General features: G+C 43.5%; 1 protein-coding gene across 7 annotated transcripts in view; it reads right to left on the bottom strand.

Annotated features, from left to right (window-relative positions):
• ZMYM4 (zinc finger MYM-type containing 4) overlaps positions 1-21853 on the bottom strand; it is a 32959-nt gene extending 11106 nt beyond the window's left edge. The window contains exons 1-15 of one of the 7 annotated variants that reach the window (XM_042884989.1): positions 21691-21853; positions 13858-13900; positions 12942-13463; positions 11345-11412; positions 10577-10747; positions 7646-7724; positions 6925-7177; positions 4903-5077; positions 4596-4808; positions 3714-3864; positions 3107-3222; positions 2718-2990; positions 2103-2253; positions 1683-1855; positions 1176-1326 (exon numbers count right to left, since the gene is read on the bottom strand). In XM_042884989.1, the coding sequence (XP_042740923.1) occupies positions 1176-1326; positions 1683-1855; positions 2103-2253; positions 2718-2990; positions 3107-3222; positions 3714-3864; positions 4596-4808; positions 4903-5077; positions 6925-7177; positions 7646-7724; positions 10577-10747; positions 11345-11412; positions 12942-13463; positions 13858-13900; positions 21691-21732 (2581 nt within the window). In that variant the 5' untranslated portion in view covers positions 21733-21853. Of the gene's footprint in view, positions 1-1175; positions 1327-1682; positions 1856-2102; positions 2254-2717; positions 2991-3106; positions 3223-3713; positions 3865-4595; positions 4809-4902; positions 5078-6924; positions 7178-7645; positions 7725-10576; positions 10748-11344; positions 11413-12941; positions 13464-13857; positions 14842-21690 lie in introns of those variants that run through there. The other 6 variants (XM_042884990.1, XM_042884992.1, XM_042884988.1 and 3 more) reach the window with 6 other exon arrangements.
• Between the last annotated feature and the right edge of the window lie 4897 nt (positions 21854-26750).

The following is a 26750-nucleotide window of genomic DNA, read 5'->3' as shown; positions in this document are numbered from 1 at the left end:
TCTAGTAGCACGTGTCTTAGAGCAGCACTGAGCAGACAACAGAAGCAGGTGTCCCACTGTGCTCAGCACCATCCTCAACATCCTAACAATGAATGGGGTGGATTTTATGACACTCTTGCAGAGGAACTTTTAGGTTCTTCCTACTTAAAAGCATCACGATTGCATTTCATGACAAATACTGTTCTAAGCCACTTCCTTGCTAACAGCCAAGCATACTGATCAAAATCAGGAGTGTCACACAGTCTAATTACGGCCTGAAGGTAAAAAGTAACTTATATATTACTCTTAGTCAAAGAAAACAATCCCCACCAAGCGAAGCAGGAGCACAGAATTCAATATAGTATGGCCTGGTGCATACTATAAACTGTCAGTTAATATTCTTTATTGCTTAACGGGTACCTTACTGTTGCAGTCACCATCACTCTCTGGGAGAACATGCCCCTCTTTAGGATCAGTGCTATTTCTGCCCTTTGTTTCGCTTCCTCTTCCTGTCTTTGTGCGCCTTTCTTCCTTTCTTCCCTTTGCATTTCATTCCCTACAGAAACTCACAGTTCCTATTCCTGTGGGCTTCACTCCCACCCTCCTCCCCATTCCACCTGCTGAAATAATGAGCAACAAAACAGCTACACCATACATTAACCTCAGAACTGATACTCGAAGAATCAACACTTAATGGCACAGAAAATGCAAGTCTTCAACGCCTACTGACAACACAGAACCAGCAACAAGTCGTACATCAAAACATACATTTACAGCCACTAAACCTAAGCACTTATCTGCTCGACTTTCCTTGTTAAATGAACATTAACATTCTCCTTTATCTCTGTCTTACCAAGTACAGGAAGCTGAGTATTTATCATGCCTTCAACAGATATCAGTACATTTCAGCCTATTGAAATGGGCTTCCTTTTTTAGGAAAGCAGATGAAAAGTAAGTGCTTATTTTAATACCTAAAATCAAAATATAGGTTTGCTTCATGAGCAACATCATTTCATACCTATGGAAGTTTGAAACTGCCTGAAGTAAAAGACATATCTTAAACTGAGCCCATTCAATTACAATGGACAAGCACCCCAACAGAGGGCTGTAAAAGTTCACTAAATGGAGTTTCCAAAGAAACATTCCTATCATTATCACACACATTAAGAGGTAATGCTGGCCACATCCCATTTTACCTGTGTTGTTTGAGGCTGGAAGGTCAGAAGTACGTTGCTGCTTACAGAACATCAGAATACAAAGCAGATTGCAAAAATGTTTCACATCTCCTTGCCATTTCAGAGACTCGCTGAGTTTACCTTGTCTCTTACAACCATCACACTTTGCCATCTGGGAAAACAGCGAGAGAGAAATTGAACGTGTGTGTTAAAAGCAACAAAGCATGTATGCATACCAACCTCTTCACAACACACTCAGCAAACACAGTGTAAATAAATCTTTAAGAGTGCATCAGTGTGACACAAAGCAGCAGGACACTCAGGTTTTCCCCCCCCAGAGACATATCAGGTTTTCTTTATTTATGAAACTGCCACTCCGAAGTTGAGAAGGATTTACTCATCTCTCATATGTGTATGTAATACCTTCCAGGGACACGGAGGTCAACCACAGGCATTTAACACAGCTCCTAACTTTCAGAACTTCCACTAACACTTTCCTATTATAGAGGATATGACATTATTATTTACCTGGTAAAACAAAACTGTGAATTTAGACATGCACTCTTCTGAGCAGAATTCTTCCATTCTCCCCCCAAAAAGATTCTGGACCAGTTTGGGGGAGGTCTGCAAACAGTAGCTGCACATTTTACAGTGGTTTCCCCAGCGCTTAGCCAAGTCATGTTTATAGAGCAGTTTGCAACCTAAGAGAAGAAAAAACAGCAGAATAACAAAAGCATCCTTCAAGATCAAACTGTTGTGTGTTTGGCATTTCTGGTTCTGGAATCATTTGTTGAAATACTGCATTAAAGTGTGAATGAAGTTCCAGGTTTCTAAGCCTAAAATAAATTTTTCTGACCTGGTTTATTAGGTTTCCCTCAGTATCACAAATAATTTTAAGGCAAGACTCTTCTAACTTCATTTCTCTGAGACAGCCTTGCTCTTTCTTACCTTCACTGCAGAATGGCTTATCTATGCCCGCGATTCGCACTGTCTCCTTGATAATTTTCTCAGTTCTGCAGTATTCACACAGGGCTGTTACACTCCTCCTCTTCTTATATTCATCACAGCAGGTCTTCCCACAAAACTGGAACATTTTACCCTGCAACACAGTCAGAATGTTTTGGTTTCAATATTTCATATCCAGTTACTACATCTCAATAGTAAGAACTCAGCATATTTATGCACTTGAAAAATCATCAACAGACAGCACCAGTAAGTAAATCCAAATAGATTTTCAGCAAAGACAGCAGAATTTTCTGCCACGAGTCCTCACCCACGTGCTTTGTGCAGGAATTAAAAGATCATCTCTGGGACGAAGGATCAGGAATGTGCTTATTTCGACACGTAATGGTTTGAGTGTGGGGTTTTTGTTTTCCAGTTGTTTTCTGTTTTTCAGTATTAATTTTGATAACAATTGAATGATAACAAAATCGGTTCCAAATTCCCCCACAGCAGATCACAGCAAACAACAGAGCAGCACCAACAGACCACAGCCATATAGGTTGTAATTTCTGAGCTGTCTGATGGAGAGAGACAAGCCAGAGAAGTCCTGGTCTTTATTACCTTGAAGTCAAGCAGTTCTGGCTTGGTTGCAAATAATCTGTTACAGTGCTGACACCAGAGTTTTACAACCTTGCGGGCAAAAGTGACTTGCTGGGACTGGGCAGCCAGCCTCTGTAGACCAGCTGCAGCTGAACTGCTCCCAGAGCTGGGAGATGCAGTGGAGGTGGTGCCACCTGCTGACACCGTTGTCCCCGAGGGAATGCTTACGATGACTTGACCTTGAGACAGGGGTACGACTGAAGAGTTCACTCCTGCAGGTTTGTTGAACAAATTCTGCAGAAGAGCAAAAAAAAGAGCCTTATTTTACAGTTGTGTATTTTACCCGACACCCCAGGTATTTGATTTATTACTCTATTAATCGAGCTAAGAAGAAATCCCAGATATCACACCTGAAAAGCTACCACACAGTTGTAGCTGCAGAAATTGCGTACGCTCCCATCTGACATAGCCAAGTGATACTGAGGGTTGGCTGAAGTTTTACAGCTGTTGCACTGAACTTGAACACCTGAGAGTGAAACAGAGAAGAAAAAGTGATTTATTCAACATGGAGTCCCCCTGCAGATAGCTTTGCACCGTGCATACAAACCCAGAGGTTCTGCATGACAGGACAAAGTACATGCTAAGGCACAAGACAGAAGCAGACATCACAGCTGCAGTGGCTGCTGTTTGCCAGATCCTTTCATTATTCTCCCAGTACCCCTAGGACACTAGAAGCCTCCCCCCCCCACTCCTTGGCCTTCACTTACACCAGCAGAAAACACATTAAGGTTTGTTATCATCTCTCAGATCTCTATAAACAAAGCTGAAATGGCTACACTGTCACCGTTAGGTTTATTTACGTTACAAAATCCTTATGCTCCCATCTCAGCACCTTCCCTTAAAACAAACACTGCTTTCTACACCCCAGAAAAGAACATCAGCCTTAACTTTCAAGACCAAGTTTGGATTTAAGCCCCGTGAAATTATGTCTATAACAGAATAAAGGACTAAAGTTACCTGACGAAGTAACCATTTTTACTCTGTATGCTGACAAGCAGTTAACAGAGCAAAACAGCTCAGTTTTTCCCGAGTTATTTGTGCTCTCTATCATCTCAGCTGAAGATCTCAAGGATTTACACAGTGCACAGGGTGTAATTTTAGCTGACTTCTGTGGAAACAGTAAAATTGGTCATGCACCTGAAGCTTAGTATTTTTCATAACCCAACACCATTAAAATCAAAATTAAAATATTAAAGAAGTTAAAAATGACAATTAAAATGATCAACTAATTACCACTTTTTCCACTTAGTTCAAATGCTACAATTTTCACAGCTGAAATGGGTCAAAAACGAAGTGCTCTCTCGTGTTTTTCTGTTACTTAAGGTACCCAAGACCACAAAGCTGTAGAGCACACCTGAGACAAGGTGTTTAGAAAGACATAATATCAGAAATAATCTCTTTTTCAGTGTCAGGAAGGATGTGTCGTAGTGTGAGATGCCCTACAGTTAAATTGCTCTTGATTTTTAAGAATTCTCAGGCAGCTGGTGTGAAACTGCACCACTGCTGTCACAGCACAGAACGCTCAGAGCAATCCCAGAGGCTGCCAAAAGGGCTTTGCTCGTGAGGTTTGTGTGCTTTGTCAGATGATGGTTAGCTCCTCAGAGGATGGCCCAAATGTGCCACAGCAGACTGCTGCCAAGTGGTCCCACTGTGTCTTCTCTCACACAGGAATACTCAGCTTGTCTTTGCAGTGGTAAGGGAAACAGAGCAACATTTCTAGCAAAAACTAAGCAGCAAATGGCAAAGGAAGCATCTTAAGACTATGAAAGCAATGGAAACCATCAGCTAATAAACCAAAACCTACCAAAGGTGTTCTTCTAACACCGTGTCAAAATATACCTGCTTGTATAGTGTCACACATGTTGAACTGCAGAACTTTTTTGACTGTCCCTCTATCAGCAGCATGCGACACTGCCCAGACCCACTGTAGCAGTAACCTCCACAGTTCTCACAGCAGTTCATGGTCAAGTTATTAGCAGAACGGAACTTGGAGAAGCAGGCATCACTGCAAAGCTTGTGTACGACGTTCTGGTAATTCACTTCATGTCTGATCTGGAAGAGAAGAAAGGATATCAACAAGAACAGAAAGGAAATGCAAGTTCCCTGATTTAAAGGAAGCTTAAAAGGAAAAGAAGTTTGCCATTACCACTGCATTCTTCTGGCACATGCTGCACTTGGTTGAAATGCTGTTAGTGTGAATAGTAATAATAGGTTTCCTTTTCATTTCATACGTAGAAAGACACGACTGGCTGCAGAAATCCTTGCTGGAATTCGTATTGTCAAACTGGGCAGTGATTACATCCTTTGGATTTAGAATTTCTCTACAGGAAAAAAAAGAAAAGCCCAGAGATTAAACACTGGTTTCATGGCAACTCGCTCTCCTTTCCACTTTGGCAGACAAAACATTTTCTGTAAGATGGTGGATTTGTTTAATTCAGAGATTTTCTTCTCGCTGATCTCAGTACCTATCTTCATTTTTCTTTTCCTATTAGTAAAGCAGTGGGGTGCAATTCTCAAGTAAATACACTGGGAAACATTTTGTACCTTGACTTGAGAGTGGCCTACAAAGACATCAGGTTGCATAATTAATCCCTTCAGATGGAACTGGGAGGTTTTGCACAGTACTTACTAAACCATTTTTTAAAGCAGGATATGGGGATGAATTCCCTTTAACAGTGAAAATATCAATAATCATGGGATAAGGAAAGAAAGGGGGAAAAACAAAAGGTGAGGATTTCTAATTCCCATTTAGTTGTGCCCCAAATGGTCTGACAATTATTTTCCTCTTTAATCTCCAATCTACTGTTCTCTCTGCCATTGGATTTAATAAACTATTTAAGTCTCTCTTTTGAAACTGTCATTCACAGAACATTTTCAATGAGTGTATAAATTGGGAAGAAATCTTTATATTCCTTTCTAGGATGGAGGGATGCCTCCTTCTTTCTTGTCTTTTCAGATATAAACCATTTTCCATCTTAATAAATACAAATTACAGCCAAGACTGCTACACTTTGTTACAAGGTCTTTTTACACCAAGAGAGCAAGAAAGAGGAAAAATTAACTGAAGTCTCAAGCTGAAGTTCAGTTGACCTTGTAAAACAGGAAGCAATAAATCTATTGTTAAGAAATGATGCATGAACAAAGCAGCATTCACTTTGCAAAGTAACTTTCGTAACTACAAATAATTCATATGAATCACTGTCCTCTGTAAAGGGAGCCCAGAACAATCAGTCTGTGCAGTTACTGACTTGCCTCAAGCTCCTGAATAGCAGTGACAGCTCTAAGAGCTGGCCACAGATGCGTCCTTTTGCTAATTTGGAGATAATAATACAAACTAAAACAGAATGTGAAGAACTGAGATGTTTCTTAGAGCTGAAGATTCACCCTGGTGTTCCCAGCAGGCCAGTGGAAAATGCAGATCTTCTATCCTAAAGTGTTTTTTTTTGAAGCAGGCTCTATGCAGAAAGCAGCTGATTGAATACTGAAGCCCCAACTCTTGGAAACACTCAATTCTTGACATGCTTAATCTCTGTAATCTTATGAAGGTTTGACCACGATCATGTCATAGCAGCAGTAACATATTTTGAAGAACCCAAGAACTCACACCTGTGTAAATGTGAGCTCACAGAATGGAGCCAGACTGGAAAGCTTTTTCTTTTTCTTTTCAATAGAATCTAAGGGTCTGCGTTGTGCAGAACACATCAATTTATCTGTGTTTTACTTCATTAGTAGGCATCAGTAAATCTATTTTCACCAAGAGGAAACAATAAATATTTTCTTCAAGTATCTGTTAGCTGTTTGGAGTGCAATGACATCTCAGAACAGGAGGGAAGTGAAGTCCCTTTTCCAACACAGGTAGTATGTGTTAGAAAAGATGGAATCCGTGTTTTCTATGTTCCATGTTTCCATCTTTTACGTGGAAAAAATACAAAATGTACACTTCACAACAGAGGCTTTTAAATGCACCTGTATGCAAAACACAATGAACTACATGGAACTGAAAGCAGACAGATCAATTAACAAATCACACCATCATTTACAGAAGGGAAGCGTGAAGTGGGCATTGCAGAACAGCATGAAAACCGAACAGAACAAGATGAAAACTGAAACCTTCTCATCATCTGCTTGAGCAACAACTACTCTCAAACAATTTAAAAGGCTGTCCTACTTCGAGCAGCTTGAGCAGGTTTTCTTGGTAGAAGCTGGTGGGCGACAAGCTGGAACAGTGTATCCAGTGAGGCACAGTGTGGAGCAGAAGAGCTGGGTAGAGCCTTTCCTCTGGTATGCAGTCTGCCCCTTCTGGAGGATTTTTTTACAGCCAGAACAGGAAACCCGAACAGCTGTGCCTGGAACTGAAGGAAGCATTTTACTCATGCCAGAGGATGCCACAGCAGGCTGGAAACCTGATGACAGCTGTGGAGCTAAAATGAAAAGAAAGAGAGAGAGAGAAAACAGAGTAGCTGTTAAGATACATATTACACATAATTTACTTATGCACAGGGAGCAAGCATAAAGCTTATGGCTTCATTGGGATCGTCAGGCTCTAAGGGAGAACCAAACAGCAAGGGAACTCTCTATAATACATGCCCTGTGCTGGTTTTCTGCAGAGTGGATTGTTTCAACTGCTCTTAAGAATGTGAATGCACTTTTAACACTGCTTTCACGTTCAGTTCTCCCTTGCCTCAAAGATGCAATTATTTTTCAGTCTGTGATTTTCATCACCTCTAAACCAAAACAATTTTTTTATTTATTTATTTTAATACTGGGGTTATATAAATAATATATATTAAATAAACAAAATTTACTCTCACAGAATAAACTGCGAGGCTATTTGCTGAGGTGATGCATTTTATAGACTTAAACCAAGTTAAGTCTTGCCAGTTCCTTACCAAGAGGACTGCCACTGACTGAAAATACAGCACTGATTTTCAGCTCCCCTTCCTGAGTTTTTGGCTGTTGGCCGTACTCCTGAAACAAAAGGAAAGGAAAAGGAGAACAAATACACACATGTAATAACAGGTTGCATGATTTTCATTCTTCTGGAATGCTGTATTGAATCTTAAGGCCCAGGAAGGCAAGAAAGAACCTCTTCAACCTGTCCCAAAGGCCAGGCTCACAGCTGCTGCCATACAAGCAGCACACAAAGAACTGCCCCAGGGGTTCACAGCAAAGTGTACAGCTGGGAACATCAGGCAGAACTCAGATGCCTGCTGCCTTCCCTTCCCCACCTGTATCCCAACGCACCTCAGAATTCAGCGTCAACGTCTTAAGATAAATATTTGCATTCCATTTACACAAACTGTCCAACCAGAAGCGCTCTGCAGTCCTTACCCTCACTCTTGGAAACCAGCTCTATTTTCCAATTCACAGATAACTATAACAGAACAGAACCGAACCCTGGCTGGCGAGAAGTGTTCTGTGCTTAACGCTGAGGTGAAGGACCTGGGAGGAGCCTGAGGTGAAGCTTTACATACAGCATGTTAAGAAATCTTCAGCTGGGACACCCATGTTCTGCCCCATCCTGAACCGGACCTGATTGAGGGATGACGAATCAGAAAAAAAAACAAACCCTCTTTTTATTGTAATCTTTTTAATCTTCTCAGTCAGCTGAGCTCCACACAGCAGTGCTGCGAAGCTGGCAGCATGCAGACCATTGCAATCCACACTTAGACTGACTTCAGTGGAGGGGAACAACCTCGCATTTTGTACAGATGAGAAAATCCCTGCAGACAGTTGCTTGTGGAATAGCTGACATCCTACAAATTACTAGCTTACCTCACAGCAGCTATTCAGACTTGGACACCATGCCTCTTGCCCATGCTTTTCCTAGAAATTCAAACCGTAAAGCAGCTTGTAACGCTCTACATGTGAATCTTAATAGGCTGAAAAGAATAATCTCATGGAGCCACGGGGATGATAAGATTTAACCTACTTACAGTCATTGGAGAATAGCGAGGCCATGATGTCATATTATGACTGAGCTAAATTAACAGTTGCTGTCTGACTGCAAGGTAAGCCAATTCGAAATCACTGGGCAAAAATAAGCTCTCACTTTTCAGCAGCAGCAAACTGCTCCCTCAGCTGAATCCACCTCCAAAAAATCACACCCTGCCATGCAGCCCTGCCATGAGTCAATGCTCCTGTGGCAAAATCACAAGTTTCTGCACAAGGCAACCAACTGCTCAACAGGTTTCCCAGGAGAACAGCCTTATCTCCTCACCTGAACGAGCAGACATGCATTCACATTGCAAGGAAGGGAGGTTTTAAGCTGTGTATGAGCACACCATGATGATGGGTTTTAGAGTACCGTGCTTGCTTTTACCCTAATATCACAATTTAAAAGCTAGTTATTTACAGGAACGTGTGTTTTTAAGCATTTAAAATTAATACTAGTAATAGAGACTGAAGCAAATGCCAACATCAGCTCTGCAGGGTGAAGCACAGTTTCACAGCAGTTTAACTGTTGGAAGCAGGGAGCTTCCAGCTCCAACTACCAATTGCAGCAAGGAATGCTCTCCTCTTTCAGAATGCACAGGAAAAAGAGATGTAAAACACATTATTTTCTGATTCAAAGCAAACCAAAATGAACCATCATCAGTTCTCACACTTTTCCAGTATAGAAGTTGATCGTTACAGAATTTTACCCCAGGAATTAATATTTTGATCAGTAAGATACTTCAGATTGTTCAGGTCTCCAAATGTCCTCATTAGTGTCATCTTTTATAACCACTAGCATCTTGCACATCCACACAAATCCATACAGCAGGTGCCATTTGGGGATGACAAAAGAAGAAACAGGTTGAACTAATCTACACATGGTTAGATATTAATCTCCAAGAACAGGACAAATCAGAAGGGCAGTGAAATCTTAACAGTTTCAAATACTCAGTGAACTTTTTTTGTTTCATTTACCCAACAGTACGGTGGGAAGAGAAGAAAAAATGCTGAAAAGAAGGGCCCAGAAATAAGATGAGGTATAGCAAAAGTACACAGAATGAGACTGGAAAACCGAATGCCTGAGCTAGAACACCAAAACTACTGCCAGCGCAAGTGGGATGAGTCGCCTTGGAAGTTTTGTGCACCTTCAGTGCGTGTAAAGTTGGGTACACAACCCAAATATCAGCACTGAAGAGACAAGAATTGCAACATGGATCATCTCCTTGGTGTAACACTGCAAGCCAGTGGCAAACAGAGAGGGGAGGGCTCAGCAATCCTTGTGCTGGCATTGTTCAATCCAACAGTTCTGGCTTTCTCCATTTTGCAATTATTGAACTCTTAACTGTAACATCACACAAGATGTCAGCTTGAAACGACAAAGCCACTTGACCTCACTGGGCTGTATGTATTTAAATGTTCTTTGTCAGCTAAGACCTCTAACTGGAAATGTTTATAAAAACAAAACAAGGAAGCACTGTGCTCAAACCGCCAACCTTAAAAGAGGGAAGCAGCAGGAACAGCACTGCTTGAACTGTGCAGCTCTAACTGTGACAATCCACAAAATACTCAATGAGACATGACTTATTTTCTAGTGAGATCTAGTGGAGATGAAGTGCCCATATTGCCACAGATTTAATAATGCAAGTTGTACAGCAGTTTGCCTCGTCTCTAGCTGAAAAGCATAAAAACTCAGCGACATGGAAACATGATATCAAAAAGTTGAGGGTTTGGGTTCCATGGTAGAATTAGAGGGAGAAATTCTTCTACTAAACTACGTTCTTCAAGTTAAATTTCGGTCAACAAACCAAATGAAATGCTGAACTTATGTCCAGCTTATGCGGTCAGTTGTCAGACCAAAATGAGAAATGCAATGGGAAACTTACCTCAGAATTATCAGGTTCATCTTTAATTTTGTCTAATAGTCCCTGCTGTGGGGCCATAGCTTTATCATATTCGTCATCCAAAGGCTCCTCCTTAATTCTAATATTTGGTGCAAAGGAATTCCCCAGCTCTTGTCCAATAGATTCCTTACTAGAAAATAGGTAGCTAGACTCCTGAAACAATAATATGAAAAAGAATTCACCCTCCTGCATCTGCCAAGAGGAGTTGGGCTGATGCCAAGGGGAGTTTCTGTTGCAGACCAAAAGAAATGGGTCCTGCCACTGGAAGGTGGGAGAAACGAAGGGCAGCAGCCGCTGCCTCTACCTCCCTGCAGCACCCTCTGCCATCCCACCCCCAATCCTCTTCACTCCTCTGGACAAAGCAGAAGCCACCCAGCTCTCTAAGATGGTTGTCAGTGAGGGCACTTGGTTGGTTGGGCAGTGTCTCCTGTTCATAGAGCTGTTCCCTGTTTCATTTGGAAAAAAGGCAACAGGTCAGATGGATGCGTCCAGGTCTGGAATCAACTCACCCGTCAAAGTCAGACCATGCTGGACATGAGAGTGGCTATCAAGAGAATCCTCAATTCAAAGAGAGGGTCAGCAAAATTTGTACAAAATTATATGCAGATTGTTTAAGTAGCAAAGACGTCTATGAGTCAGAAGATCAGTTTGCTTGATACTCAAATTTACACTCAAATATAACATAAGTATTTTGAATTATTCCAGCATATTGCTGCACTTGCAAAAGTGTTTGAAAGATCTATAGCTTACCCTGAAGTTAGTTTCTGGAGTTTGTGGCGCTAACTGCGTCCGTAATGTTTCTTCTACTTGATTATGAACTGAGGAAAACATATACATTAAATAGAAATGAATACAGATTCCAATGCATTTCCTTAAGAACTATCTAGTCTCATTCTGATCCCCAACCCCAGAGTCTGGCAGCACTTCAGAAGCATTAAAATACTCCCCTGTAAATAAGATGGTAATCCTTAAAGAGAATTGATATTTTTATTAGCCTTCTGAGCCACTATTTTCTTATGCCAGCAAAACAGTCCGATAATTCTGAGGCAGAATTGTTCATTCTGAACTTTCTATATCCCGTTGAGTTCCTAATTCTGCCACGTTTCTACTATTAAATCAGAGAGTAATTTTCAGAGAAACAACTTTCACCTTTCTCATTGTTTGTCTTTTGCCTTTCCCCTTTTCTCAGGAAATGGCAGGTTTTCAGCAATATATCTTTTAAAAAATACTGGATTTGCCTGGTTATTCGATGCTGCCCATCAGCATCCACTAAAGCTGGTCAATTACTGGCTACCCCACCTGAGGCTGCACAGCTTTCAGCTACAACTTTGTAGATATTTACCATCTTCTGAAATAAGCCTTTCGCACAGAAATATTCTTTACTAGATTTCTAGCTGAAGGCAAGAGTAAAAAGATACTAAAAGATATAAAAAAAAATATTGGTATTGTTTCTCTACCATTTGTAGAACCTGAAAGCACTGATTTTAAGATGCTGTTACTGTATGCACAAAGTTTAAACATCAGAAATGTAAGCTGTGAGTCTCGACAAGCAGTCAGAGGCTCTCACTTGTTGGCCAGCCCTCACTCTGTACAATCTTCAGAATGAAATTAAATTGCACATTCCACCCTGGTTATTCTTAACACTCTCATTCACTGTTTTACTGTAATTTTCAGAGTGTGGGAAATCAAAACCAGGTGTGTGGGCAGCAAGACTGCTGGTGACTTTCAAGCTCCCTCACATGAGAAATGCATTACAGGCATCTTTGGTTCTCTCCATGCTGCTGGACAAAGTCCAAGATGCAAGTATCAGAAGAAAAAGGAGAGCAGCCTCCTAGGAAAAGCAGATCTCAAGTTACTCCCTGGCTGACTTCCTGCAGGCACTAATATTTCTAGCAAGCCTTCCTGTGATGTTACTATGAAAAACATGCTGCTTTAAGCACGAGCAATAATGAAGAATTGGCACTTTGCTCAAAAAAATCTTTCCAGCCAGCGAAAGCCAAAACGTCATCATCTATTCCTTAAAGGAGCTTTGGGGGCTGGATGACAAAACCAAAGGAAGCTCAAGGTGTCACCCAGTTCGGTTTACCAAACCACACCAACAAAGGATATGAAGAGGCTTCAGAACAGGCTGTGGTTGATGAGACACCCCCTAATGCTGCCAGGCCCTTTTGCACATCCTACTCCTAACACAGTTTGCTGTATTTCGGGGTTCTGGATAAAATGTTTCCCTCCACACAGCAATGCACGTTATCTTCGTCGAGATGATGCCTTTAGCTATTCCTATTGCTAATTTCCATCTAGCTCTTCCTCCTTGCTGGGCAGCCAGGTCTACGATGTCAACAGTTACCTGCTTTGTCAAGAAAACTGCTTTTCAATCTAGAATCCGTATCTTTAGGGATTTTTTCCAACCGTTTTTCATGGTCTTGAAGATTTACTTCTCTATTCTTGTCTTTTGTTGAAAAAGTCTCTTTGCCATTATCTCTTGTGATGCTAAAATCTTTTTGAATTGATTTAAATACAGGACCCTGCTCAAAAGGTGAAGTGAGATCCTTCTGGATTGCATTTTCGATCTGAATATCTTTTTCACTGTCCAGCTCGTGTTCTGTAACCCTCTTGCCCTCTTCCAGATGGTCTTCAGCAGGGAGAGTGTCTTTTGGAGTGAAACTCTGATCATCTTCGTTGTCGCTCCCAACAACAGGTATGCTTGCCAAATCCCCAGAGTTCAGAAAATAATCATCGTCGTCGTCATCATCCAGCAGGGAGTTTTCAGATCCTGCTCGATTCTGTATTTCATAAGAAACGCTGTCGAGGGTGGCTGGTAAGTTGTGCACAGCATCCTCAGACATTTCTGCATCCAGGATTTCACTACCTAGGGAAAAGAAAATTGTGAACAGTCAGAGCATCTCCCAGCTCTGCGTGTAACAAAAGTGAGTAAAAGGGTCCTTTGCTAATCCGTGTAATGTTGCAATTCCTTGAACCCTTTAAGCCTTCTTGGACCAACATTACTGATCAAATACTGCTGACAAAGAAACAGTTCTGTCCCACTCACCACACAGTGAAACAGAAGCTGATCTGAGAAAAAACAACAAGAAAGTAAGGACTTTAATTCCTATCATTTGTATTGCTTGTGCAGAAAGTAGTGTGGGGAGGGAACAAGCAGCAGGGGTTAGGAGAAGGGCAAAGGTAGCTTTTTTGTCAGCAGTGGTACTTCTAAGAACTGCTTTGTTGGGCTATGTCTTACAGAAATAAAGAAATATACTTACATTTTTCTGTAATATCAAATACTGCATCAGATTTATCTTCAAACTGTAAAAAGGAAAGCACTGCATCATTATCTTGGTCAACCTGGAAGTATTTTTCTAAAACGCATCCAATCAAAAGCCAAACCAACATGAAGAATCACAGCTCCTCCTCCTTCCTTTCTTGCCCCACGCAGAGTTCTATGTAAAAATCTTACATTGCTGAGAAGTCACAATTACCACAAGTTCAGAAGCATACAGAAAAGAATTACACAACAAATTCAGAATTAGCCCTGCTAGCTTGAGAAGGTGGAGAAGGGAATGTCAACATTCCTAATAATGAGATAACGAGAGTCAGAGGAGCACAATGGACAAAGAACCAGAGGATGATTCTGAGTGCTGCACACAACCTGTTCTCATGGAGCATTTTCTGACAGATGATGAAGTTAACAGTGTGTCTGAAGTACAGTGTGTGCACCATGGAGAAACAAAGCTTGCTTTCCAATGGCCAACTCTGGGCAGCACTCCTCACCTCTGCCTAAAAGATAACAGAGATCTGTTTAACTCATCTCTCCTTCCTCAGCACCTCCATTTCTATGCTGTTCTTTCTGACAGGTCGTCCAATAACGGGATTTGATAGCAAAGGGATACTAACTAACTGCACTGAACTCTACTCATTTAGCTGAGATGGAGCAATGACCATCCTCTCCCCGAAGCAAATTTCTATCAAAGCAGCTTCTTGACTCTTTTGAGATCCAATGTACACGTAGGAAAATATCCCAGCTTCTGGACATGTGTAATTCACTCTTCCATTCAAAGAAATGACAAGGGACAGCTCAGCACGACGGCGACATCTGCAAGTGCACATTAGGCACTGCCACGAGCATCTTCAGCAAGTTCAAAATAATTTATTAGGAAGTCAGCCATAGAGCTATCCTATGAAATCATCTTTCTTTAATACAGTTTGTGATGCAGGGGATGATTTGTGTTTATGGTCACAAGTTCACACGAGACGTGTTTGTAAAACAGAATTCCCACTCCTGGTAACAGCAGCAGCCTGAGCTGAGGCAGCACACGGCCCTGGATGGTGGACAGCATCAGATCTCTCACATGCTGTACATCCAAGGAGCAGCAACCAGAGCAAGTGGTGGCATGCTTGTGTGTATGGGCACACACGTATCTGCATATGCATAAAGACACATAAATACACACGTGTACACATACGTATTCCCTAACAAAACGATGCCCCAAAATGGGCTCATACACTTTTTTTCCTGAATTAGCACAGGCTGTTCTCCCAGCTGCCATTCGCTGTAATGCTTTTTATTTCTTCTCCTAACAGTTTTTGAAGATTCGGTGATAAAAAGGGGGCAAAAGAACTTCAAAGGGAAACATGGAACTGATTTTCAGAAGGTGTTTCCTGTGGTTGTTTCGTACAGTCCCACGAAGAGGCACCTCGATATTGCAGCGTGAGCCCCAGAGAAGTGCAGGACAAAAAGGATCCAGAATGGAAATATAAAACCCCGGGCTCCAAAACTCCCAGCAGAGCCCTCAAAACTCACTTCCAGTTTCAAAAGCAAAACTCAGCACAATCACACCTTGAAACACCTTCACTTGATCACTTCAGTTGAGTGTTCTGTTCTGTCTTAATGACACTTAGTGCTTCTAAGGCAGTGAGCATTCCCTAAGAGCTGGTGCAGAATTGTTGGAGCGTGATGGGAGTAAAATTAAATGTTTTAAAATATATCCTCCTTAGTGACTCTGCCTCATTAGCCAGCATTGTGCAGAAAGCAGCGCTCTGCCTGGTGAGGTGGCAATAAATAACACAAGAAATAATGACAAAACAATTAGGCATTCCTGAAAGCAATGTGTTTTAACTATTCTTTACAACCAAAGCGCTGCTTTTATAAATATATTAAAAAATAGAAAAACAAACACCATCCACTAGTTATGTCACTGCATCTCCTTAATGGTATGCTGGTGTTAGGATTAGTGCCTCCACTGCTCTGAGCGGGTGGCAGGACACTGCTTACCATTCCATACAATGGGCTCATCTGAAATAACTAAGAACCTGGGCCATACTTTAACAGCATCCCAGGTTGGCAGAGTATGCACAGATCAAAGAATCAGTGGCTTTTTAGTGCGTGATAAGGAGAGAGAAGCAGCTTGTGGCTGCACCCTGGCTTTGTATGCAAAATTATGTCTTTAACCCCAAGCCCCAGAGCAACTTAACGCACACAGCAAGCCTTCTGAAGTCTGATCCTAGGTTGTACCGCATCACCAAGCAGCGAACTGTGGGAAGGAAGCAGATGTTAAGAAAACTGCAACTAAAAATAGGCAGAGATCCCTCAATTTGTCTGCACAGCTTCCCTGCACCTACACACCACAGCACACCCCCTCGCTTCAGCATTCTGCTAAGGAAGATGGAGGGTTTTTTTTTTTCCAAGCCACTCCAATCCTCGCCGCCATTCAGGAACCAGGTGCTGGCAGCCCAGGAAGCATCCCCTGACCTTTCCCACGTAACAGCGGCAGGGATGCCGAGCTGCCAGCCGTGCAAACCTCACAGCAGGAGCTTTAAACCAGCAGCAGAGCTGCTGGAGCCCAACTGCAGCCGGCTTCAGCCATCCGTACCTTCGAGCACCTGGGGAAGGAAGAGCGGAAGGTAACAAAGAGCCGGCCTGCCGTAGGTACCTGCAGGAACAGATTGGCAGCAGGAAGAGAAGCCGGCGGGGTCAGCGAGCCATACATGGAGCTGGGAGCTGCAGGGCCCCCCCAGCCGGCCCAGGCAGCAGCCCAAGGGGCAGAGCGCACAGCCTGGGCAGCACCGTGTGGGCTTTGAGTGCGCCTTGGGGAGATGGAGCGCCGGGGGGGGGGGATTGAGTTAGGTGGGTTTCTCAGCACTGTGAAAGGTTGGTTTTAATAACTTCTATGGTTTTAGTCTAAAAGTAATGAGATGGATGTTGGGATGCATTAAAAAAAATCCAAACACCTATACATGTGAAAGGACAAAGGCAGGCAGGGCTCTGTTTCTCAGGGGTCCCATCTTCCCGTTCAAGAAGTACAGTTTCTTTGTATCCTTCTTAAGGGGAAGCTTCCTACAATCTGAGATAGGCACCTGCTGCTGGCATTTCATTTCTCCCTTTCTAGAACTGAACGATCCACTGGGACACGCAGACTCGGATGGTCCCTTTCTGCCCCCAGATTTCTCTGAGATTCCTAGGATTTCTGAATATTCATGGGCCGGCTCCAAACAAAGCCTCTGCTGACCAACGGCTCCCACAACCAGAGCACCAAGGCGCTGCGAGCTGGTGTCAAACACCAGGACGTTACGGTGTGTTCTCCCTGAAGGATCACAGCTGTGAACCTGTGCAGAGCATTGGGAGATGCTCGCCGTGCAGCTCCTCCTGCACTGGGAACGATGCGCTGCCCCAGAGCCACACCACGCATGGTTCTGCAAATGAAGAAATGCACACACACCACACAGAAAGCAAAGCGAGGAATCCACAACAAAGGCTTGTCTTTTAACAACAAAGAAATTCTTCCATTGAACCCTCGCTGAACTTTCCCACTCTGGTTAAGTCACTACAACCAATGAGATTTTGGCTAAGCTACACCTTCATCAAAGATTGGAGAACTCCCATTCCTCACAGCATATGGCAGCGAAGGAAAACTGAAGCTCATAAAGTTACACAGATGCAAAAAGCTCCAAAACCAGACCTGTCCACACAACATCACCTATTTCTGCTGCAATGCACAGCAAGCAATTCTCCCAAACCAAACATCGCACTCCAGCATCTCACAACGAAGACAGCACAGCCCAGATTACAAGCACATACTTCAATATTTTGGCCTCTTCTTTCAAAAGCACAGCTCACTTGGATGACAACATTCTGCACAGCACGCAATTGCTGCGACTCCACTTAACCCAGAAGGGATCTCATTAACTGAGTGCTATCACCACGTCTTTCAGGGAAGGTGAATCCTTAAGCTACCACTGAGAAACATGACAACAACCCGGGGTGGGAGAAGCCATACAACCCAGGAGCAATCCCTCACACGTTTAAAACTGAAGTCATCTGCTTTTCATTGTGATCTACGCCCAAATCAGAAGCCAACAGGATGGCACTGCATGTAAACGAGGACAATGTTCACACGTAGCACCTTCTGCTTGCTGATAAACACAGCGGGGATCATCAGCCCTCCTTCACACCATGGCTGATATGTTAATAGGCCCACACTGGTGAATCATCTCAACTACCATCAGGTACTGTCAGTCTTTGCCTTCTCCTAATTGTTCAGTGCCAACAATAACTGGGGGTGAAAGCTGGAGAGCTTGTCTACTTCATTATCTCAGTCCTTAATGAGAGATAAGCAATCATGCAATCTGCTTTACTCCTCAAAGTTTCTTCCTAACTCAAGCATCATTCCTTCCTGTTCTGCTTCTCTTCCACGTTCCTCTGCGATGCTCTCCTCTCCTGCTCTTCTAAAAGAAAAAAAGATATCACTGTTTCTTTTTCCCATCACATTTGCCACTGTTGCCCTGGTTGACTTCTACCATTCTCTTTTCCTACACTAAATTTTATTTCACAAAAGCCCTCTTGAGCACGTAACACCATTTAGAATAAAGCTGAATTCCACTGACTTTTGAAATGGATTTAAGGCATATCAAGACACAAAAAAAAACAGCAGGAAGAAGTTAGCCAAAAAACTGTCATAAGGAAGAACTCCAAATTTACTCCTGTAGGAACAGCTACGCCCAGATGCACTGATTCTGCATCAGCTTCTTCTCACCTAAATGCAGACACATACACATTAGTTTATTAGGTGAGTGATTTGGCTGTTCTCTCTTTTCAGTGGAAATGAAGATGTTCCTCCAGAACCCCATCACACCCACCTGTCCTCATTTCTCCTGTACACTACAGTACAGCCTTACAGACACAGGCTGCACAGCAGACTGCTATACCTTAGCATTGTCAGTTCAGAGCATCCAGAACGCTTGCATCTTGCTCCTGCTCTCTGGTACAACCTTCTGGGCAGCACTGGAGCTTTCTGACCAGCCCAAGACCCAGGCTGTAAGCAACTGCTAGATTAATTGAGATTCTAAACACATCTTACAATGCAAGCATTACTGTTAATGATAATTTGTATGTCCACTCTTTTAGAGCTTCAAACTACTCTCACAATTCAACACATATCTGAGGTAGATAACAAACTACATTACCAACGTGGTTCTCTACAGAAAGGACAGAATACAGCATGCCACTGTTGGATCAGAAACACATTTTTCTACTAGAGTGTGAAAGGCAAAGATGACAGATGCCAAGAGCACAAACAGTTCTGCTAACATGTCCTTGATGAGGCATGCTCTGCTGGAGAAGCCTTATCTTGAGAAGTTCAGATGATCACAAGTCAGGTGGAGGAGCAGTGCCTTTATGCAGTTTGCACAGCAATGTAAAACAGATGATGGAAACGATCCGAACAGAGGCAGCCACTGACAGAAAACCTTGAAGAAAATTCACTACATTAAACTTGCTGCAAGACTTATTTATGGAAAAGCCAACATGAATGGGAATGCCTGGAAGGAATGGTGGCATACAGCAGTCAACAAAAGAGAGGACAGTTGAGGTTAGTGCTTCGAGAACACTGGGAGAAATCTTGGAATTAACTTCCAGTATCCCAACTATGCAAGCAGCCCTGAAGCAAGGGAGAACAGCTTACTTTCTTTTTGCTTATGATATGCTGTGTGAAAAGTCTTACTCTAAAAGACTAAGCTTGATTATGCTTATTTTCTTCAACAAGGTTAATTCAAGGATTACGACAGCACAGCACCCTTTGAGAAGTGCTCAAGCCCTTGCAAAGAAATCTATTTTCATCACCTCTACACCACTTAGGAGCACCTAGAAAGAAAACTTTCCAAAGGAGATGGTCTTTGATTTTTAAATAAACCCATGAAAAATTTAACATCTTGTGCAAACAGCTGCTTGCTGATGCAGACACCCAGGTGTTCACCTATTCACACCAAACTCATCCCCAGCAGCCCAAGTGTCAAATTTCAGCACTGTGTTGCACACCACAAACCGTCCTGTCCACCTCAACTGATTGAGTATTGGAAATAAATGATCATTCTATTCAAAATGTAAACCATTCAACACAGCAACATTACCTACAAATTCAAGTTGAAGTGCTATAAATATTTTAACTAAGTACATAAAAAATACAAGGGTCTGTTATGTCAATCCTGATATTTAGTAAGTAAGAAGAGTTGGATGCGTTGATGTATTTTCATTAGAAAACACATCAGTTTTGATTTTGGGTAGACTAAGCATTTAGCCATAAGAACTTCCACAATTCTGCCAAAAATCACCACACAGAAGTTTTCCATAATGTGGAGGGACGCGTGGAGCAATAATTGATGGAAACTTCCAGACTTACCACCAAGTGGGCGGTTACCCAATCAACACAAGCACAGTTTTTCCTGAGACCAATGAAACTAATGCTAAGTTTATGATAATTTGTTTTGTTTTATCTTAGCTGGCAGTTGACACTCTTAAGAAGAAAAAGGGAAAACCTGTTTTCCACTGGGCAACACCGGGTAACTTGTCAGATAAATGGAGCATACCAAAGTAATGGCAATGGTGAGCCCAGCAGATGTGAGGACAGAGACCACAACCTCTGTGAGCAACCAGCTTCAAGGCTTGAGTGCCATCATGATCTGAAAGTTCTTTATGTCTGCTAACTTTTCAGTTATTGGAAATGAAGTTTTATTTAAGAGCTCTTATGCTACTGTCCTACGTCCAGCCACTTCTCTTTGAACGTCTTGCAGACAGACAAACTCTTGATCCTCCAGATGAGTGAGAACTGAGAGCAATCCCGCAAAATTCTTTGACTCTGCTTGTGAGCAAGAACATGGTGAAAGCCACGGCTTTAAGACACATCAGTGATAAAGTTCATTCCCATAGCTGCAGAGTAGCCAAACATCTGTGCAACTGCTCCAGTTACACCCTGGAAGGTCAACTGCTTGGTTTGGCAACAATTAGTTTCAATGCAAGTTTTGCGTTCTCTGCAATAAATTCAGACAACAAAACTCCTCTTACGTATAGGAATGGAAAACTAGTTCATGTTCTTCCTTTTTCCAAGGTTAGAGAATGGGAAAAGTTCTTCATCTTTGGAAATGAGGAACTCGACAGCTCAGAGACATTTAGCAGCCTACAGACTGCTCCATACAGATTCAAATGCAAATTAGCAGCAACAACCTCATTTCTATCATAAAGCTTTCAATGAGAAATGACACGAGGTGTTGCGAGACTACCTTGAGCACTGCTTCAAAGTTATTCGTCCTCAGTTTCTGCACAGGCTGCAAGACATGGACAAGAACCTTCCACTGTTCTTCAAGCAGATCCACGTGTATTTACAGACTGTGAGAACGGAGGGCCAAGCCTTGGGGCCAGCAGTGCTGATGGCTTTGGGAACCACCTGCACGGAGCTGCCATCTCGATGCCTCAATTACACTTACTGAAATAAACTGAAGGAGAGCAACAAGAACATCGCGTTTGGAACAAGAAGAGGTCAGACAGGCGGATGGCATCAACAGTAGGTTCCAAGTTCATGATTTCAGCGACGCAGAGATGCTACCTAAAGGCTGCCGAGATGCTCTCAACAAGGACAGAATGGAACACAGCGCAGGGTGGGCAGCACCCAGAGCCCGAGGGCAGCTCCCCACAGCCCGAGGGCAGCTCCCAGCCCGCCGGGCCCACCCGCGATGCAGCCGGCCGGACAGCGGCGGATCCCGGTGGTCGCAGCCCGCCGCCCCGCCCCCTGACCCCTCCCCTCTGACCTCCCCTCACGCCCCCCACTCACCCTGGCGCAGTGCCCGGGCCCCTCCTCCTTGGCCTCCGCCATGTTGCGCCCCCCCCCCTCTCCTCCTTCTCTCAGCCGTCCCAGCCCGGGGCGCGGGGCCGGGGGTCACTCCCTTTCAGCCTCCCTCTCGCTTCTCGGGGGGAGATCGAGGGAGGATCGGGGGGTGCCGGGGCCGGCCCCGCGCCGTCCCGCGGCAGGAGGGGTGGCGGGGGGCCCGGCGGCTCCTCAGGGCTGCGGGGGGGGGTCGTACCCGCCAGGCCGCGAGCCCTCTTAAAGCTGCAACGACAAGCCCAGCGCGGGGTCGTACCGCGCATGCGCCGCGCGCCTGCGCAGCACCTCTCGGCTCCGCCTCCCGGCTCCCCTCTGCGCAGGCGCGTTGCGGCCTCCTCTGGGCCTGGCTCTGTGGCTCCCCCAAGGGAGGCTGAGGATGGAGGGCGGTGTGGGGCTGAGGACCGGGGTCCTCTTTGGCCGCATCCAGGGAGGTGTAGGGATGGAGTTGCGAAGTTTGACTTGGGTTTTGTCAAGTGGTGGCTGGCTGCGGCTGTCCCCATGGCGGCCACAAGGCCCATGGTGTGCTGCCAGACCTCTGTGTCATGGCGATGGGTGCTTCAGGCTGACCTCACACCTCACCTCACACCTCAAGCTTTGCCTCATGCTTTGTCTCACACCATGTCAGGGAGGGCAGGTTGAGGTTGGATGTCGAGGGGAAGTTCTTTGCTATGAGAGTGGTGAGGTGCTGGAACAGCTGCCCAGAGGTGCTGTGATGCCCCGTCCATCCCTGGAGGTGCTCAAGGCCAGGTTGATGGGTCCCTGGCAGCCTGGGCTGGTGTGAAATGTGGAGGTTGGTGGCCTTGCATGTGGCGGGAGGTTGGAGATTCATGATCCTTGAGGTCCCTTCCAACCTGGCCATTCTGTGATCCTGTGATTCATGTCAGACTGCATGGAAGCACTTCCTTCCTGTGTTGAATCCACTGTGGAGTTGTTTTGAAGACCTCATGGAGCATTTCCAGGACATTCAGTTTTCTCACTTTATTGGAACAGCCTAAAAATCTGTTGGTTTTTTTGTTTGTTTGTTGTACCAATGCTCTATTACTCATGAACAAACCTTTTTTTTTTTCTTGTTTTTAGTTAATCCCATATTGGTTGGTACAACTGTAAAACAGCCGTGCTTTTAATGTAGAATGAATGTTTTATGTCTGACCACATTTTTCCTCATCTGGAATCAATTGAACATGATGTAAGGGCAGAGTTTCTACAAACTCTGAGGATTTCATCCCGTGAAGATTTGCATACTTGTTTACCTTGAGATACCTGAGAGGTCACATTTCACTTGCAAAAGTTGGTATCACTCTTCAAGGTTAAAGCCTAAATATTTTAAGCTCTGTAATGTTGCCTGCGATTTTCATGCTTTCCAGTACTTAAGACACTCAAAATGTTAGCAAGGCATAGGCCTATTAAAAAACCAATAAGATGCTATGAATAAGATACAAATTGTTGCCTTTTTTATGGCGATCAATGTCAACCCTTACTCATACCTACAAGGGCTGGTAAGAACAGTGTGTTCCTTTCTCATTACAATTTAAATAATCTAAAAGCATATTAAAATTGGTCCTACAGAGCAATCTCCACTGCCCAGGTTTATCAGATTTGCACAATTATGGGTGGTATTGAGCAGCAGCTGCATTTCAGCAGTAATTGAAATGAATCTTTAGCAAATGCTGATCTTCATCTGGCCTGAAATCGATGCGTAATGTTGGGATTCCTCTCAGAAATGCTGTCAGATGTCTCCTTAGAAGCGGCTGCATTCCAACGACAGCATCACAGTTAATGAATAATATTTTGATAATGTTTAACAATAATAATTAGTAATGCAGTAATAACAACGCTTTTCACATCCTCAAATATGAAGTAATTCCAGTTAATGTGTATTTTTGTTAAATTTCTTACAGAATTTGGGATTCTTTATGACAAAGGATATTACAGGCAGACTGTAAGCTTACAGTGAAATCAAGTAACTGTTCCACAATTACTTTCATCCTTTGACAGCTGCAGGTGAAAAGTGTAAGTATTTATTCCATTTAATGGGCACCAAATGCGGTTGCAATAAAACATTTTAATATGAATTAATATTTATGTTGGTTTTGATTTGTGAATAGCTCGAAAATCTACATATAAGGCTGCCACATATTGAGTTTCCAGCAGATATGTCCACTGAAGCCCTGAGCTGACAGCAGGACACGTGGATGTGGTGTGTAAATGGCCTCTGGACATGCACAGACGTGTTGTACATGTGCTGAAAATGCAGGTATTTGTGAAAGGTATTTTCTGCAACAACAGGAAACACAAAGAAAAAGGCAAGGACCCTTTTACAGTGTGAATATTTATAAATGATTTAAATCATAGCAGCAGTGTTGAGAAATCCAAGTATTCAAGTCAGAAAAAAAAACCTTAGAAAATGACATTAGTTTATGAATTGCAAATTTAACAGTAACAAATGTATTTATTTGTTCTTGCTGACCTCCGGTTTCTGAGTCATGGTGCACTTCCTTTTCAGTTGCAGACTTAAGCTTTGAAAGCGCGCCTCTTGGCGGAGTGGGTTGGTTGATTGGCTTCATTAAACCTTTATTTTCATGTAATCACAGCTCCAAAAGCTCAGGCATTCAGACTAACCTCAAATACCAGTAACAGCAGACTTCACAAAGCTGTTGTGATTACCTCTTTGGGCTGCGTTGCACATTTCTATTGTATTTTATAAAATGAAAATGTTGTGTAGCTTGCTCAGAGCATGACAACAGAAGGAGGCATCTTGATTTCATTGAATGTCTCTCATAGGTGAATTGTGGAGCTGATGGGAACATTTGAGCTTTCCCTGTGCAACTGAAAATGCTTTCAGACCACTAAACAAAAAATGTTGTTAAGAATAGATCCTGTCATTAAAATGGAGCATAATAAAACTAATTGAAATCTATGCTTGGTGGAAGGTTTGCTTAAGCTGATGCTGTGGATACATGAGAGGATGGCAGTAATCACAGACCATTTAAAGCTATATGATCACTGGAATGTTTGCTGCTTAGATGCATCTCTGCCCTTTCTGTGAATAGGGCATTTGAAGTAGTCAAGCATGTTTTCCAGCTTGTTCAGACCTGACATTATTTTGACTCTAAATGAACTGTGTATGTATTAATGTGGCTAAAAAAGAGTCTGTAGAATATGTAGATAATGTGGTGATGACTGGTGTAGAGCAGACCTAGATAAATGCCTTGATAAAGCAGGGGAAAGATAAGATTTTTCCGCACAGTATTATGTTTGAATTGCTCTTTAATTTACCCCTGCTGTGTCCATATTATAATCTGCTGCACAATCCTGCGTGAGACTATTTGTCTTTAGAACAGGGACATTTTAAAAAGAAACCACGAAGCTCCTTTCACATGCAGGCTGCAGTTCAATGAACTGGATGAGTGATCTTTGCCATACCCACAGGCATGCACAGCTGAATAGAGATCTCCCAGAAAACCAGCCAGCCCTACATATTGAGATCCATGCACTCCTTCCTCCATTCCAGCACAGGTTCTATTCAGGGGATTGTAAGTGCAGGGAGTGCTGCTGCCTCATGGTTTGGCTGAGCACAAATTAACTGAATAATCTGAATTCCTTTTCAGTGAGCTCAGTGAGCATCCTAATAGGACAGGCTTTGTAAGGGACCGTTGCATCTATCGTAGCCACATTTGGGTCAGTGGATAGACTCAAAAACCAGTGTAGAACGTGCAGTAAGAGTATGGGAGTCTGATATTGGCAGAGTTGTGTCATCCTGACTTCCAGAGTAGCAGCCGATTGCTTGAGCACAGCATTGAGGCTGTGGGACAGGGACAGCAGTGTCTAGAAGACTGAGGAAACAGAACTTGGAGAGCTGAGGGAACGTGAGACTTGAAGGGAAGGAGGCCTTGGAGTCGTACCATGGTACCTTGGGTCCTTCTTTGTCCATGGCGTTGTGGGGGAATGAAACTGGATGTGATGAGAGGCCAACTCAGCTTCATGTGCAAACAGATGCTCTAGGCAGCACTGATGGGAGCAACAGCTTTCCTAAATTGCTAATTCTCAACCAATATCTCAGAAGAGACGATGCTGGGGAGCAAGATTAAGAGGTTGCTGTGAGTGCAAGAACCAGGACCTGGCAGCTGTGTGCTGCAATCTGCCCACCGGTCCCCTGAACCTGGAGGTACCCACTGGCACAGCAGCAGTGACAGCTCCAGAGATGAGCTGCCAGCAATCTTCTCTGTCCAATAGATGAGCAGAACTGCCAAAAGCTCCGCTGCAGACACCAGCAGCTTCCAAGGCAGGGCTGTCATGACCTAAGCAAAACCAGAGAATGGTTCAGAGGGAATGAAATGGTTAGCAGAGGCTCCTCTCAGTGCCTGAGCAGAGTGGGGGGGCAGGGCTGTAGGTTTGTCCTGCAGCACCAGGGCACATGGTGAAGTCAGGGGCCTGCACGGGTCCCCAAGGCATGAGGACAAAGGCCACCAGGAGGCTTGGAACCGACCAAGATGAAGGAAAGAGAGAAGCCAAGCTTTAAAAAGCAACACGTTCAGCTTGCTTAGTCACAGATACACAAACGCAGGAGGGGTGGCAGAGGCCTATTTTCATCCTGAAACTCCCCCTCACGTCCCAGACTTGCTTTGCTTGGCTGTGTTTGCTGTGGAGATAACATCCCCTTCCCCCACCACCCACAGATTACTGGAGGAACAGCCGTTGCAGGAGGGAAAAAAAAAAAAAAGAAGCAGTTGCCTTACTCTGCCTGCAGGAGAAATGTCAGGAAGTGTCTGATGGTGGGTGGGATGAAAGGAGGAAGCTGAACTCTAAAGAGAATATTCTAGCTCTGCTCGTGCAAACAAATGCCCCTCTGTATTTTGCTTGATAAGGACATGCAGTGGCAGAGTCTTCCTGCGTGCAGGAGGAGAATGGAGTATTCTCTTAGACATTTCTGAGGGATTTGATTTGTCCGTGCTGCGTGATCCAAAGCACTCAGTGAACTGGAGGGTGAAAAGGAGCAAACAGCTCAGCGG

The sequence above is a fragment of the Lagopus leucura genome, unplaced genomic scaffold (genome assembly GCF_019238085.1).
Source record: "Lagopus leucura isolate 7727_CA_CO unplaced genomic scaffold, USGS_WTPT01 Super-Scaffold_100048, whole genome shotgun sequence".
Classification (NCBI taxonomy): domain Eukaryota; kingdom Metazoa; phylum Chordata; class Aves; order Galliformes; family Phasianidae; genus Lagopus; species Lagopus leucura.
This window is presented reverse-complemented; position numbering and strand designations above follow the sequence as displayed.